The sequence below is a fragment of the Peromyscus eremicus genome, chromosome 6 (assembly GCF_949786415.1).
Source record: "Peromyscus eremicus chromosome 6, PerEre_H2_v1, whole genome shotgun sequence".
In the NCBI taxonomy this organism is placed as follows: Eukaryota; Metazoa; Chordata; class Mammalia; order Rodentia; family Cricetidae; genus Peromyscus; species Peromyscus eremicus.
The window spans coordinates 41,258,400-41,275,729 of NC_081421.1; the positions used below are offsets into that span (position 1 = coordinate 41,258,400).

General features: G+C 44.1%; 1 protein-coding gene and 1 pseudogene across 1 annotated transcript; one reads left to right on the forward strand and one right to left on the reverse strand.

The window, feature by feature from the left end:
* Positions 1-9,978: 9,978 nt before the first annotated feature.
* LOC131912421 (large ribosomal subunit protein eL27-like) lies at positions 9,979-10,476 on the reverse strand. Its single transcript, XM_059264716.1, has one exon. The coding sequence runs from the start codon at positions 10,412-10,414 to the stop codon at positions 10,004-10,006; it is 411 nt and encodes a 136-aa protein (XP_059120699.1). The 5' UTR covers positions 10,415-10,476; the 3' UTR covers positions 9,979-10,003.
* A 3,999-nt stretch (positions 10,477-14,475) lies between these two features.
* LOC131913715 (4-trimethylaminobutyraldehyde dehydrogenase-like) lies at positions 14,476-17,118 on the forward strand (annotated as a pseudogene).
* Positions 17,119-17,330: the final 212 nt, after the last annotated feature.

A 17,330-nucleotide genomic window follows, 5' to 3' on the forward strand; every position in this document is an offset into this window, starting at 1 on the left:
TCATGGGCCCATTTTGATGACGAAAGTTCTCATTTATGGTTGCATACTTTTGTATTGTAATTTCCACCACCGTATCACCACTTTAAAACTTGATTTATTCTTTGATGTTTATGAGTTTTGCCCGCATGAATGTCTGTGTACCACTTGCATGCCTGATGTCCTTGGAAACCAGGATAAGGTTTGGATCTACCGGATTTATAAACTAGAGTTACAGATGGTTGTGAGAAACCACATGCGTGCTGGGAACTGAACCTGGGTCCTCAGGACTGCTGAACCATCTCTCCCCCAAAAGGTTTTGTTGGTGGTGTTTTTGTTTGTTTGGTTTTGGTTTTAATCAAAAGATGTGGTTGGAAGCAGTCAATGGAGAGACACAAAGCTGGTCGAAGTACTGAGAGTAAGAGACTGGGTGCTCAGCCCTAATGGGATATGGATATCATCCTCTCTCCCCACCCTCCCACAAGGCTCTGAGAACATCTCGGAAGAAGAGGTAGAATGGATGTGAGAGCTGCAGGATGCAGAGAAAGTCTGTGACATGCCGTCTTCTGGACAAGACATGCTGTCACATGACGAACTCAGGGCACTTGTGGTTCCCACCATAAGAACCGCCCCTTCCCTTACCGAGGAGTTATTGTCAGTTGAGAGTTTCTGGGGGAAGAGAATCATTCCTCTTGAAGATGTGGCCGCTGAAAGGATTCCCATGTTCTAGTGCATGGCCCCACACCCTTACACATATGGGCCACACTAATTGGGCTGAGTGGGTTATTTATAATTTTTTTTTAAAAAGACATGAAGTTAGGAGGGGGACATGTTGGGGAGAGATGAGGACAGTTGGATGGGGAAAATGGGGGGGGCTACATATGACCAAATACACATTATTGTATACATACGTAAAATTTTCAATAAAGAACATCTTTAAATCAAAATGTTCAATAAAGAACATCTTTAAATAATATTTCATTTTATACTATCTTGAAATAGAGTCATGTTATCATTATTTACAAGAGTTTGTTTATTGTTCTCCGGCGAGTTTGTTTGTTTTTATTTGACAGGGTCTCACTGTGTAGCCTGGGCAGCCTTGAACCTGCTGTCTTCTTGCTCCAGCTTCTGGAATGCTCGATTTCCAAGTGTGCACACCACATCACACCTGGATACCACTTTTATAAAAACCCCTTCTGCTGTATGAAGGGGTGTGTGTGTGTGTGTGTGTGTGTGTGTGTGTGTGTGTGTGTGTAATACTCCTTACAATTAAAACTGCTCAGGGTTGAAAAAGTACTTTGTTTCTCCACTTTGGGGTTTCCCTACACAGATGCTCTACAGGAGCTTCTGGCCTAAGTGCCTGCTGGCAGTAGGGAGCTCTGTCCCCACAGCACCACACACAGTATGTGCTTCTGTTTCTTTCTTTTCTTTCCTTTCTTTTTTCTGTTTTTAGCTTTGTTGTTATCGTTGTTTTGGTTTTTGGGTTTTTTTTTAGACAAGGTTGCTCTATGTAGCCCTGGTTGTGCTGGAAATCTCTTTGTAGACCAGGCTGGCTTTGAACTCACAGAGATCCGCCTGCCTCTGCCTCCAAAGCGCTAGGATTTCAGGCATACACTACCACATCTGCCTTTGTTTTAATTTCTTGCCTGCTGGCACGATAGCACATCCGTCACAGAAAGCTTTTCGAGGGAATGTCATTTCATACATGAAACCTGAAATGTCATATCGCACGTGAAAGGCTATCAGGGGCCACTAGAGGCTGTGATGGATAAGGCAGCAACCTATTCCCTTGGGAGGGCTGTTGTCACTCCCACTTTAGCAAATGTCATTGCTTTATCATTGTTCTCTTTGTATATAATAAAATGGGCTTTCGAGAACTCATTTCCCCAACAAATATATGTATATGTGCTATTCAGTGGAAGATTGCATTTGAATCCCCTGCTCAACAGAAGGTATCTTGCTGTCCAATATGTCTCTCCATGCTTCTTTCTCTCCTTCCTTCCCTTTCCCTTGATATCCTGAGAGTTATGTGTTAAAACTGCCGTTTGAAATGTAATGAGCTGGATGATAAGGATATGAGGCGAGAAACACCATCTTCAAGGCAAGGCATAGCCGTTGTAACAGGAACTCACAGCAGCTGTGGTTTTCTGGACTCGGCCTGCACAAGACTGAACCTGGCAACAGTCAGTCGTGGCTAGGAAAGGGGTGCACAGGGCTCCACCCTTCCCTGGTGATGGATGCTGGAAGAGGGACAGTAGTCATTCTTCAGTTGTGTACTCACTGGTGAGCTCATCAGGCTCCAATGGACAGTTCCCTGTACTTGTTACTCTTCTGCCACTGTGATAAAACATGATAGCCAAGGCAGCTTGTGTAGGAAAGAGTCCATTTTGGCTTACAATGGGTTAAATGTCCACCATTGTGGGGTGGGGCTTGGTAGCCAGCACCAAGCACAGAGCAACTAGAAGTGAGGCAAGGCTGTAAATTTTCTTGTTTGTCTGTTTGTTTTGGGTTTTTTTTCGAAATAGGGTTTCTCTGTGTAGCTCTGGCTGTCCTGGATCTCACTCTGTAGACCAGACTGGCCTTGAACTCAGAGAGATCCACCTGCCTCTGCCTCCCGAGTGCTGGGATTAAAGGTGTGCACCACCGCTGCCACTACCACCCAGCGGCTGTACATTTTCAAAGCCACCCCTAGTGATGTACTTCCTTCAGCAAAGACAAGCCTACACTCTTCCAAGCAGCAGCACTGACTGGGGACCAAGTGTTCAAATGCCTGAGCCTATGGGCTACATTTCTTATCCAAACCACAGTAACACCCACAGTCACACAAATGGTTTTAGTTAAACTCAGTGGGACACAAACCAAAACAAAAGACGTGAATATGGGAAATGGATTTGTAGGGAGGAGAGTTGAGGTCGACAGAGACGGGAGGGAGAAAAAGGGTTCAGTGGTGAGACAAATCAGATTGCATTATATACAGTTATAAAATTGTCAAAGAATAAATATTTTAAAGATGAAAAGAATAAGAAATTCAGAATTAAATTGTAGGTGGAGTTTTCCTGTGCTGGCAGCCACTCCTAAATAATCACTCAGAAACTTAATATTAATTACAAATGCTCAGCTAATAGCTCAGGCCTGTTACTAGCTAACTCTTACATTTAAATTAACCCATATTTCTTATGGGTTATGCTTTGCCTCATGGATCATAGCTTGTTACCTCATTTTCTGCACATCCTGCTTTCTCAGTGTCTGGTTGGCCACTCTCCAGCTCTGCCCTTCTTTCTCCCAGCATCCTCAGTTTGGCTCTCCTGCCTAACCTTACCCTGTTCAGCTATTGGCCAGTCAGCTTCTTTATTAAACCAATCTGAGTGACAAATCTACACAGTATACAAAAGGATTATTCCCCAGTGGTAAATAATGCCAGGCATGATGGCACAGCCTCTGGTCCCAACATTCATGAGGCAGAGGTGGGTAGATCTCTGTGAGTTTGAGGCCATCCTGCTCTACCTAGGGAGTTCCATGCTAGCCAAGGCTACATAGAGAAACCCTGTCTCAAAAAAACAAAACTTTGTCTCATAAACAAAAACCCAAGAGGTCAGGTATGGTGTTATACACAGTTAGTCTCAGCACTCAGGAGGCAGAGGCAGTATGGTCTCTGTGAATTCCTGGACAGCCTGGTCTACAGAGTGAGTTCTAGGCCACGTGGTCTAAATAAAAAGACCCTGTCTCCAAAACTCAATCATGCTGTTTATTCTTTGAATTTACAATTATTCTTTAAATCAGTTTCCTCGTCCCAGGTGAGTCCCAGGGTCAGAACTCCGAACATTTTTTCTGATGCTTTTTCTTCTTTTAGGTTTCTTGCTGTGTGCTGTTGGTTGACCTGGTTGCTCACTCTGCCTTTTTTCAAATCTTCATCCTTGTCTTCTTTCTCTTAAGTAAGATTAACTTATTTAGAAGATCAAATGTACTCAGTCAGTACCCAGGTAACACAGCACCTTAAACGAATGTGCCTGGGACCTGAGATAGACAGTTCTGTTCATAAATGAGGCGTTGTTGATATCAGGTCTCCTGGAGATGTCCCTCTCCTAGGAGCTTAGCCACTGTGTGGATTCAGCCATTTAACAAATATTTATTGAGCACCTGCTGTGTGTGAGAGCTGTAGATGTGGTGGTGAACAAGATAAATAATCCTCATGTTCTCCTAGAGGTTACATTTTAGTTGGAACAATAAACAAAACAGTAAGTAAAGGAATAAGAAATATGAGTTCACACACATAATCCCAACATTCTGGAAACAAAGACGGGAGAATCATGAGCTCCTGACCAGCTCTTTCTTTAGAGAGAAAGAGAGAGAGAGAGTCAGAGAGTCAGAGAATCTAAGTCCTGATGTTATTTCAAGGCCCCAACAAAGAAAAATCTTCCCCTGCTGGTCTTTCACATTCTGCATCTGATACCCGAGAATTAACTCGACAAAAAACAGATTAACAGGAGAAAAGCACACACTCTATTTCATGTTAACATTTTTACATGTCATGGGGAGATTCTTAATGCATTTATTTGTGTGTGTGTGTGTGTGTGTGTGTGTGTGTGTGTGTGTGTGTGTTGTATAAATTTCCTCTGAGATCCTGCAGGGAAGCTCCTTAAGCAGGGAGATAAACTAAAAAAAAAAAAAAAAAAAAAGCCAATGGCTTCTGGAAGTCCCTGAAAATGACCAGCTTTACTAGAACCCCTCCCTGCCAGAGTAAACAATAAAAGCTGAGAGTCGTGAGCTGAACAGTAGATTCTGCCACAAACTGATCCGCAAATGAGACTCAGTCGAGCTGCCTGGAAGTCATTCAGACCAACTGAGTGGAACACGGGTGAGGGGTCACGTACAGGAGCAGAAATGACTCAAAGACAGCTGTGTCACCAAAGCCCACCCCAGCACAGGTGACAGCACACAGAGCTGGGAACCTGGAGCACACTGTGCCGTCTGCAGGCAGATCAACAGGTTGGAGGGTGTCCTTTCCACCCTTCACCCACGTTCCTGCAGTAACCCCAATAAAACTCATTGGTTCACCAAGTTGGACTTTGGTGGTATCTGTTGAAGAATCCATTTCTGGAGGGAGAAGACGCGCACGTGTGTGTGTGTGTGTGTGTGTGTGTGTGTGTGTGTGTGTGTGTGTGTGTGCCTATGCCATGGTATACATGCAGAGATCAAAGGACAACTTTCGGGAAACAGTTTCCTTGTTCCCTGCAAGTCCCAGGGACAGAACTCCGTTCATCAGGCAAGTCTTGGCAGCAGGAACTTGGTGCACCTGGTCACATTACATCTGAAATGAGAAGAGGAGGGCAGCAAACACATGCTTGCTAGTGCTCAGCCTACATTTCCATTTTATACCATCCAGGATCCCTTGCCTAAGAAATAGTCTCACAATTAAGATGAGTCTTCCCACATTAATTAATGCAGTTAAGATAATCTCCCACAGGCATGCCCAAGGGCCCTTTCTCTAGGTGTTACTAGATTTTGTCAAGATGACTACTAACACTATCACATCCAGAAATTAATATGCAAAGCAACACTTTTTGGGTGGCATCTTCTGAACCTTCTCACTATAAAGGCACCAGGGTCCTAGGATGGAATGGGAAAGAAGTTCTCTAAGCAGGGTGATTATGGAAATGTTTTCTTAGGAAATGACATTTGCTTTGAGAACTGAACCTAATATCTTTGGCAATCAACCCAAGATCCCAAGAGAAACATCTTCAAACAGAAGGAATAGCACTACAGCCTCCAGGCAGCAATAAGTCTGTCCTGCTTGCAGAGCAAATCAGAATAGCTCAAGAGGGATATGGAGGGGTAGACTTGGAAAACACATGGTCAGAGACCAGCTGGGGCTGGATCAGGTTAGGCCTTTGGAAGAAATTTGGGGGCTATTCCAAATGGGGTGCTGACCGTTGGAAGACAACAAGAAGGGTGACATAAGCCAATGTCTATCACTCAAAGGTCACTTCTAATATGAGCAGAAGATGGATGATATGAGATGATAAACAGAAATGTATTGGGAGGGAAGTGCTAGGTTTGAGTGTGATGGTCAACATTATGTTTAGAGGATAAAAATCTCAAGTCAGACTGGAATCTCTGAACGACACCAGACTGTAGCTAGAGTTTTCCTGGTCCTGCCTGGCCCACAGTCAGGACAAATCTCTCTCACCTGCCAGTCCCAGAGCCACTCAGACCCAACCAAGTAAACACACAGAAGCTTACATTATTTATAAACTATATGGCTGTGGCAGGCTTCTAGCTAGCTGTTCTTATACCTTAAATTAACCCATTTCTATTGATCTATAAGTTGCCATGTGGCTCGTGGCTTACTGGTATCTTAATATCTTCTCATGGCAGCGGCTGGCAGTGTCTCTCTGCCTCAGCCTTCCACTTCCCAGAATTCTCTTCTCTGCTTGTCCCACCTATACTTCCTGTCTGGCTACTGGCCAATCAGCATTTTATTTATACAGAGCAATATCCACAGCACCAGACCCATAACAGGATCAGGTGATACAATATGCATGGAGGATGGTGGTTGATATAAAGGGACACTGGAGAGGTGGCTCAATGGCTTAGGGCATTTCCTGCTCTTCCAGAGGACCCAATTGTGGTTCTCAGCACACATGGCTGACAACCAACTGTAACTCAAACTCCAGGAGGCTCTGATGTCTCTGGCTTCCACAGGCACTGACACATACATTCACAAACTAACACACATATATACATACACATAATTTGAATCTATCTATCCATCTTATCTATCTATCTATCTATCTATCTATCTATCTATCTATCTATCTATCTATTTATCTATCTAAAGTCGAATGACCATCGCTTACTGATGAAGTAGATACAGAAGAAGAAGAAGAAAAAATAAAAATGCATAACAAGATTTTGGCTTGACTGTTGTTGTGTATTTACTAAGATAGGGAAGATCAGGAGGAAACCAGGTTGAGGTCTATCTGAACACATTCCACGTAAGAGGCTTGTTGGATGTCCTAAGGTGGTGTGTAGAGTCAAGCTTGGAGTTCTCAGGATGTTGATATCTCTTGATTTCTGGGTTGGAGAAAAAAGTTAAAGTGTAATCAGATTAAGAGAAAAGTATTTTTGTCTTGAAATTAGAATTATACCTTCATTTATTAATGCTTGGGTCAACTGCCTCATCTAAGGAAAACAAAGTAAATGTTGAGCAAAGGTTGATAATTTTGACTTTTGACAATCATGATAGACAGTGCTTTTCAGAGCAGCACTTTCTGAGCCTCCGTCCAGGAATGTGACAATTTCCTGTGGATTCTGAAGCTGGGCTGATGGGATTTAGTCACAATCCCATCACTTACTTTGTAATATAGAAAGTAACTTGAGCCAGGCAGTGGTAGCTTATACCTTTAATTCCACACTCGGGAGGCAGAGCCAGTCGGATCTCTGTGAGTTTGAGACCAGCCTGGTCTACAGAGTGAGATCCAGGACAGGCACCAAAACTACATGGAGAAACCCTGTCTTGAAAAAAACAAAAGCAAACACACACACACACAAAAAGGAAAAGCAAGAAAGTTACTTGATTCTCCAGGTCTCTCTCAGTTTCCTTGTGGCTTAAACAGAGATACTATTTATCTTGTAGGGTAGTTTTCATCATGGACCCCTTATAGTCTATATGAAAGGACATGAAAGGGGAAGACAAGAGAGTTGAGAAGGGCATATTGTCTATGGCTTCCTTTAAAGTGAGCTAGACCTGAGCTGGCCTGGCAGGAGGAGCTAGCCAATGTGCTCAGTCCAGCACTATAGGAGAGACTGAGCCCTTTCTATGTCTTCCATCTGGAGATATACTAAGAAGACAGTGGAGTCCAGCTCGCAGCCTGGGATGGATGATTATTTAGCTCAGAGGAGCGTGGGAAGCCTTGGGCCTCTAAGACCTGCCTTGCACATCCCACTATGATTGCTGCTCCTAGATCTTTTCAGAGCCTGTATTGTTTCCCTTGGTGGTGGTGGTTCTCAACATTGACCTGGCACACATGTCTTCTGTCTCACTGTGTCAAAATCTACTTTAAACCCCTCTCACTCTGAAATATGTCTATTATTATTTTCCCTCACCTTTCTGGAATTGGTGGCTGTCAAATTAATTTGCAGTAACAAGCAACTCTGATTATAAAATAAAAGGTCCAAGATCACTTCCAAGTTTGAAAATCCACCAAAACCCACTAGTCCCTGAGCTCGAAATCCTACCAGTTCCTGAGCTTGAAGTCCTGCCAATCCCTGGGCTCACCCCAAGTCCAGGACTTGAAATCTCACCAATCCCCACCCTGGAAAACTCCTCCCCCAAGAAACCCTATCTATGCCTGTCACCTGCTCAGCTCCTTGCTGGCTCTTGCCTAAGCAAGGCAGCCACACTTTTGTGTCTCTTACAATAAATCTCTGGTGTGAGGTCAATTGTGTGGTGTGACCTTGTGGTATTCCTCGGCTCCGGACTACCTTTCCCTTTCCCTTTAGAGCTGTACTACTTGCACTGGTTTTACTGACATTTTAGTGGTTTATGATGTTACTCTGTCACTTACGTTAATTTCTTATTCATGAAAATAGCAGGTCAGCTTCAGTTCTGTTCTGGTATTCCCACTTCTCTTTTTGCCATTCAAGCCCCGAACCCATCCTTCACTTAGAAATTGACAAAGGGAAGAAAGAAGTCCCTGTCTTTTAAAAGAACATTAAACCAATGTACTCACACAGATATCTGCTGACCTGTGTTTCTAAGGAAGAGGTCATCTGTCCTGCTTGGCACAGACGAATGGCAATTCCAGCTTTGCTGGCCATTTTAGTCATTAGGCATGTTCACTATGACCGCGCATAGATTTGGGGGGCATATGGACATTTAGCTCATTGTATCCAGAAAGTACGAAGGCTGTAAAACTGTTGTAAGAGTTAGTAAGAGGATGCATATGGCTGTGATGGAAACAAGAGTGGCGAGAATAAACATTTTAAATGAAGAGGAAATGATGAGAGTTGCATGTGTATCCAGGACGAATTGTTTCACAGAGGGAATGGTTCTGAGGGACAAAGAGAATCAGGCCGCAATTGAAGAGCTGGGCTTTTGCAATCAAGAGTAATCAGCAAGAGATGAGACAAAGTGATTAGCAAAATGGAAAGCCTGGCCCGAGGAGTGAGCCGATCAGAATCAACACAGATGTCCTTTAGCCTGTGTTAATGCAGGAGGACGCCAAGAGTTTGTTTGTGAACTTAAAGGCTAAGTATGTTTGTGGTAGACCAAGGCCAGGCCTGCCTGCAAAATAAGAGGAAGCCTCCTACACGCTCTGCCCAGGTGTAGATAAGGAAGGATTGCCGCAGGCTGGGCACTGCAGGCATTTCAAGGTCTAGAATCTGGATATTAGCCTGAGTGAAGCTGCTGGCTGAGTCAGATTTTACCTTATATGGTCTCACGAGTCGTTTCTAGCTGTTCATGTGGCTAGAGTACGAAAGAATGAGCCCACATTTCTGGGCAACCCTGACCTCCTAAGACACCTCACACTTCAGGCTGCCAAGACGGCCAAATTGATGGTCACTCTGTGAAAAACAAAGGGGACAGCGGGCAGCTGCGTCGGCCTTAATTCCTGCCCACCTTTTGCCCTGCTTCCACGTGGCTTTGGAAGGAAGTCAAAATAAAGCATCTTGGAACTGAACTCAAAACATCGCTCTTGTCCATTCTTGTCCCTCACCTAGACCAGACTCCATAATGGCAACATATGGGGCAGCAGCGCTGCCAGGGAGGGGCTTGTTCAAAGCCATGGCCGCATCTAAACTGCCAAAGGGACAGCAAATGTGGTTATTATATCTGCTGAGGTCAAGCGACTGCTGGCGCAATCTTCAGTGACCCGTGAGGGAGGAGGAAATGCCCTACAGCATACTTATCAGTAGAGAAGGGACAAATACAGCCGATTTAAAAGTTTTCAGAGCTATCAAACTCCTACTAGGTAGAAGGAGGTTCATTTATGATTTTTTTTTTATGATGGGAACAAAAATATACCTAAAAGCGAAGCTTCTGGAAAAACCATTGGTTCTTCCCTGTCTTGTATCTTTCCTCAAACTTGACCTTGGCCTCCCGCCTGGCCTTGCGTTTCAGGGCTGGGTCTCTAAAGACATCCTTGTTGACACCTGTTTTGTCCAAGGGGATGTCCACGGAGTACCTTGTGGGCATGAGGTGATTGTAGTTATAAACTTTCAGAAAGGACTTGATCTTTGACCTCTTGGCGATTTTCTTCTTGCCCATGGCAGCTGTCACTTTTCGGGGATAGCGGTCAATTCCAGCCACCAGGGCATGGCTGTAAGGGCGGTCTGAGGTGCCATCATCAATGTTCTTCACGATGACGGCTTTGCGTCCAGAGTAGCGTCCAGCCAAGACCAGCACCACTTTCCCGGGTTTCATGAACTTGCCCATTTCGACAGCAAGGAGCCGGTACCCAGCAGAAAGCCATTTATGATAAATTTAAGCTCTTTTTTTGTCACCTTAGACAATGGCAGGCAGTGAGGCCCAAATCCCAGGGTGTCTCTCTCTCCCCAGGCATGTTTACAGAAGCCTAAGGTTCCTTTCAGAATTGCCCCATCTCTGCAATGCTAGCAAACTGTCGTCCAATCCAAGACCCTTTTGAGGGTGAGAGGCAGCACTAGTAATAATTAAGCCACACACATAATAGGGACAGTCCAGGATAAAGTGGGGTGATCGTTGCCTTTATAGATATGCAAATCCAAGTATTTGTCTGTCCTTGTCACCTTTCAAAGGGAGCCTGGTCGCAGCCCTAGGCTTATCAAGCTCACCCTGGGCCAGCAGCCTGTACTCTGTGGAGCATGAGACTTACATGATAATAACCCTGGGTGAGTGACTGGAGAGACCTAAGGAGGCAGGACTTGACCTGACAGGCCTAGCCAAGCAGTTTTCTTTTTGCTACAAAAAAAGGGATGGCGGTGGGGACAGGGATTCTATTTATCCCCGCCTCTGCTCTTTACACGTGTGAAACACTCTCCTCCAGTCAACACCATAGGCCATTACAATCTAATTCTCAACCCCTAGAGAATAAGGGAGAAAAGCAGCAATTTACCAGTCTCCAGCAATGTCTACCTAAACTATAGACACACCTCCCTCACCAAGTAGTTCAGAGTCCAGAAATATATTTAACACATATACTTGCACACTTGTAAAACGATGCACGCAGATGTCACTGATGGCAGTAATGTTTCAATTACAGGAGACTGGCAAAAAAAAAAAAAAAAAAAAAAAAAAAAGTAGCAAAAAGAGAGAAGAAAATCTAAATGTTGACTGACAAGGACCTGAGTAAGTCAATTACATAGTACAGCATGTCCATGGAATGTAAAAAGTGGAAGTGGGGAATGCTGTGACCTTCAAGATACAGTCAGTGAAAAAAGCAAGACTCCAAAGAATGTGTATGGCATCTTATACTTTGTGTGAAAGAAGGGGCCCAGGAACCGCCTGATTTTGTTTATACATGCCTAAAACATTTCAGGAAATGAATCCATTTTCCACATTTGCTATTCTTACACTAGCAAACTTTAAGCCGTGTGAATTTAGAATCTATTTTGAAAATAAATAAATCAAATTAAGGCTATGAGATGTATGACAGCTCTTAGGACATATTTAGAGTAAATTACTTTAGAAATAACTGCTTTTGCTGGCAGGGCTACTGAGATCCCTTGAGCATGGCGAACTCAGGTTAAAGACACGTTGGGGATGTTACATGATGTTACAGTACTGTGTCCCCAAATTCCTAACTTCCAAGGTGAAGGGGTTGGGAGGTGGGACCTTGGGTGAGGTGTCACTACAGGAGGATGGCGCTCCCTGTCCTATCCTCCCACTGGAGAAAGCATCAGCTGGAGGCTTCCTATCTAAAAGCCAGAAAGCCAGCCAGCCAGCCACTGTTAGATGCTGAATCTGCCGGAAACTTAGCGGACTTCCCAGCCTCCAGAACTGTGAGGAATAAATCTGTTGTTTATAAGCTAACCCGGTTTATGGTGTTTTGTTATAGTTATCTGATGGATTAAGACAGATGGTAAACTTCCCACCTGTCAGCAAACATCTGCTAGGTACTATGGGGATCCCAAATGTTAATGAAATCATTTACAGTTGCACAACAAAGTGGATATACTTAACACTGCCAAGCTGTACACTGTTAAGGTGGTTAATTTTATGTGTCTTTTGCCACAACTTTCTTTTGCTGCTGTTTGCTGAGGATCAACCATTGACCTCCAGCTTAGCTCCACCACAGTTTCTTTTAAGTAATAAACTGAAACAAAAAAACAAAATTGTCATTCCACTTCCAGCTGGCGAAAGGAACATAGCCAGTTGAAGAGCAAAATGCAAAGAATACATCCAGAATCCAATTAAATCATTGCTGGCTTTGAAAGCAGGGGTGGGGTGGGAGGGTTGGGGGGTGTGAGGGGGAGTACAGTACAGTGTGAGCGCTTGCTTTGCAAAAGCTGGGCCCTGAACTCTGTCCTCAGTAACACACACACACACACACACACACACACACACACACACACGCATGCACGCACACACTCTCACGGAGGCAAGTGCTCAAAGACAAAGGATGTCAGTGGTATGTGCGCACCCTGTTCGACAGGAAGGAACAAAAGTGACTTTGGATCCTGAGTCCTGGGTTCCATTCCTGGCTGGACTCTTTTTCTGGGTATGTGACACGATTCTTCATTGTGTATTTGTACAAAGGAGTTGACCGTATCTATTTTCTAGGGTTGATAACCCCTGAAAATAAAATAATCAAGCAGCGCACTTAATAGGTTCTGGGCACAGAGTGAGTGTTTTACATGTGTTGCCTTAACAGGGGCATTTAAGTGGAGCCTTGAAAAATGAGAAGAAATTTGGTAGCCTAGAAAAAGCCAAAAATAGAGAATTTCAATTTAAAAAGTTGTTACAATTGGGTGAGTTGTACAAAGGAAGCCTTGGGGTTAATTAGAATTTTCATGAAAATGATTCAGGAGACTCTTTCAGTAGCCCTTTAATATAGCTAAGTGGCAGTTCAAAGACCCGAGTTTCCTCGGTTGTTTTTGTTTTTCTGTTTGATTTATTTCTTTTAACTCCTTAAAGCTTTTTATAATCCCTCTTCTCCTCTTTTACAGTGCTGGGGATCTAACAAGAGCTTCAGGCATAGTGGTAAGGGGTCTGCAGATGAGAGTTAGTGGAACCAGGAGTTGAGCCTCAGCTCCTTTGCAAGGCTATAGTCATACAGAGCTGGCGTGATAGCTAATTTTATGCCAACTTGGCTTGGGCTAGTCATCAGAGAGGAGGGAATCCCAATTGAGAAAATGCCTCCATAAGATTGGGCTACAGACAAAACTGTAGAGCACTTTCTTAGTGATTCACGTGGGAGGGCCCAGCCCATTGTGGTTAGTGCTACCCCTGGGCATATGGTCCCGGGTTCTATACAAAAGCAAGCTGAGCAAGACATGAGGAGGAAGCCAGTAAGCAGTACTCCTCTGTGACTGCTACATCAGCTCCTGCCTCCAGATTCCCAGCCTTTTGGAGTTCCTGTCCTGACTTCTTTCAGTGATGGGATATGGATGTGGAAGCATGAGCCAAATAGAACCTTTCCCCAAACTGCTCTTGGTCATGATGTTTTATCAAGCTAAGACACTTGTGAATCATCTCTCCCAAAGCCCCTTGGTTTTCTCTTGGCTTTTCATCTTTAGTCTTATGGTACTGGTTGCAGTGCTCTGTTCTGAAAGCTTGTCTTAGTCAGTGTTCTATTGCTGTGAAGAGACACCATGGACCCGGCAGTTCTTATAAAGGAAAGCATTTAACTGGGGCTGCCTTATGTTTCAGAGGTCTGGTCCATTGTCAGCATGGCAGGAAGCATGGCAGTATGCAGGCAGATATGGTGCTGGAGGAACTGAGACTTCTTTATCTGGATCCTCAGGCAACAGGAAGAGAAAGATACTGGGCCTGACTTGAGCATTTGAAACTGCCACTCACACTGACACACTTCCTCCAACAAGGCTACACCTAGGCCAATAAGGCCTAATCCCTCTCAAGCAGCACCACTCCCTAATGATCAAGCATTCAAATATATGAGCCTATGGGGCCATTTCTATTCAAACCACCACATAGCAGTAGTCATTTTAGTAGAAAAGAGTAATGGGATTGGATCACTTATACAGGCAAGAGAAAATAATAATACTATTTGTAGTTTTTAGCAATTTTACTTTATAGATCTAAGAGCCATCTGATAGCTACACAAAATATGTAGGTATGGTTTGTTTTCAATAGATTCTCATGATTAATGGTGAATCATAGATCCCTCTCTTCAAACCATTTTGTTCTCAATATCTCAGGTCATGTGGTTGACCTCTGCTACTCCTTTTCTTTAAACCTTACACAATGCATAGAATCATCATCATGTAGGGAAACAGGGAGAAACAGTCCTACACACTTAGGAGAAAAATGTTTTAAGATTGAATAGGACTGGAGAGATGGTTTGTCAGTTAAGAGTCTCTTGCAGAGGGGGAGCTGCCACAGGGCAATTTCTGTGTCAGCATCCTGATGTGGCCTAAGTCTCCTTCACTGGAAGCATGCCTACTGGCATGAAGATCATGGAGATGTCAGCTAAAGGAATCAAACCCATCACTTTGGAACTTGGAGGCAAATTTCCTCTTATCATCTTCTCAGACTGTAACCTGGAGAATGCTGTGAAGGGGGCATTGGCGTCCAACTTCCTCTCACATGGCCAGGTTTGCTGTAATGGCACTAGAGTGTTTGTGCAAAAAGGAATTGTTGATAAATTTGCAAAAGAAGTTGTGGAGCAGACTGAAAAGATAAAAATTGGAGACCCCCTTCTGGAAAATACAAGGATGGGCCCACTCATCAGTTGGCCACATCTGGAACGAGTCCTTGGGTTTGTAAAGTCAGCAAGGGAGCAGGGTGCTACCGTGCTCTATGGTGGAGAGCTGTATGTGCTGTGGGATGGTCTGTATGTCAAATGTGTTGCTGATTGGTCAATAAATAAATCACTGATTGGCCAGTGGCCAGGCAGGAAGTATAGGCGGGACTAACAGAGAGGAGAATTGAGAGAACAGGAAGCTGGGTGAGGGAGACACTGCCAGCCGCCACCATGACAAGCCGCATGTGAAGATCCCAGTAAGCCATGAGCCATGTGACAAAGTATAGATTTATGGAAATGGATTAATTTAAGCTGTAAGAACAGTTAGCAAGAAGCCTGCCACGGCCATACAGTTTGTAACCAATATAAGTCTCTGTGCTTACTTGGTTGGGTCTGAGCAGCTGTGGGACTGGCGGTGACAAAGATTTGCCCTGACCGTGGGCCAGGCAGGAAAACTCTAGCTACAAATGGCACCCAACGTGGGGCAAGAGTTTCCACCTAAAACCTGAGTAAAAAGATTCTAAAACGGAGCTAAAAACAGCTCCTAGTTGTCTCTTTCAAGCTAGCGGCAGCCTGCGTGTTTGAGCTACTATGGCGGGTTCCTGGCGTGCATGCTCGACCTACAGTATGGCAGGAATGAGGCCTCTACAAGTGGCACAAAGCTGTGTGGTGGATTTAGCCTTTGCTAGTACAAAACAAAACAAAAAAAAGGTTTCTGGGCTACACGCTGCTTTGATAGAAGCATAGACCCACTATTTCTGAGAGTTGATGGCTCCCAGAACTGGCGAAAAACGTACCACCGCCATGTTGGAAAGCTAAAGTGGGCGGAGCCAGCAGCCATAGCACCAGCGCCGTTTCAGGCTTAGAAGGCTACAGTTTAAAGCAATAGGCTCAAGCTAATATAAAAAAAATAAGCCACGTAAAGATGGCTACCACACAGAGAATCTAGATTATGTTCTCTTTGATATTCGTAACTGAAAAAAAAAACATTTGATTACAAAAGCTGTTGAGTTATGCCAAAATGTATATTTTAAAGGTACTTTGACTTCAAAATTTGGATGTAAGGATATGTTGCTTTGGAAAGGAGACTCTGCTTTTGTTTCCACAGAAAGCCAGAGGTTATGGATTTGTTCCAGATTAAGATACATCAGGTTTGACCAGCCAAGACCACCTGAAAGGTCTCCGATGACACCATGGCCCAGATGATCCAACATCCAGAACCGTTTCAAGGCAACTGGCTCAGATGATACACCCTCACGGACTACTCCATAATCCTAAGATATTCTTTGTGTTTCCATAAGATACAGCGCCCCCCTCCAGCAGAAAGTAGTAAGAAAAACTACGCCCAAATTCCCAAATATACCAAGCTGACTTTGGAGATGTGTAAAGGTTAAAACCTTCCTTTTTAAAAAAAGAAAAAGGGAAGTGCTGTGGGATGGTCTGTATGTCAAATGTGTTGCTGATTGGTCAATAAATAAATCACTGATTGGCCAGTGGCCAGGCAGAAAGTATAGGCGGGACTAACAGAAAAGAGAATTGAGAGAACAGAAAGCTGGGTGAGGGAGACACTGCCAGCCGTCACCATGACAAGCCGCATGTAAAGATCCCGGTAAGCCATGAGCCATGTGACAAAGTATAGATTTATGGAAATGGATTAATTTAAGCTGTAAGAACAGTTAGCAAGAAGCCTGCCATGGCCATACAGTTTGTAACCAATATAAGTCTCTGTGCTTACTTGGTTGGGTCTGAGCAGCTGTGGGACTGGCGGTGACAAAGATTTGCCCTGACCGTGGGCCAGGCAGGAAAACTCTAGCTACATGTATGTACCGACGGATCCTAAATAAAACATGGGTATTACATGACGCCTTGCATTTTAACTAATTGCAGAAATGACATGACCTGTGTGAGAGAAGAGATCTTTGGACCAATTATGTCCATTTTATCATTTGAAAATGAAGCTGAGGTTCAGGAGTGGGCCAATGATACCACTTACTGCCTGGCAGCTGGCGTCTTTACCAGGGATCTCCAACGGGCTCACAGGGTGGCTGCTCAGCTTCAGGCGGGAACATGCTACATTAACAACTACATTGTCAGTCCAGTGGAGTTGCCCTTTGGTGGATATAAGAAGTCAGGATTTGGCAGAGAGTATGGCCCTGTGACAATTGAATACTATTCACAGCTAAAGACAGTGTATGTGGAGATGGGTGATGTGGAGTCACCTTTTGAAAACCAGTGAATCCTGTTCATGTGGCCAGGCTGTGGAATGAGCTGGCTGTCTTGACAACAGTATAACTGAATAGCTTCTTCCACCCAGACTTTGGGTCATTCAGGATGAGAGAATGGGTCAGTATTGTCCTCTGTCTTGAAGTCATCCTTCCCAATTGCAAACATGCACAAGTGCCTTTCAGACACTAACCAGGGAACTTGTTCTTCCTACAAGTCCCTATG

Excerpts from the sequence above, each read along its gene's own strand:
- LOC131912421 (XM_059264716.1), bottom strand. The coding sequence starts at position 10,414 with ATGGGCAAGTTCATGAAACCCGGGAAAGTGGTGCTGGTCTTGGCTGGA.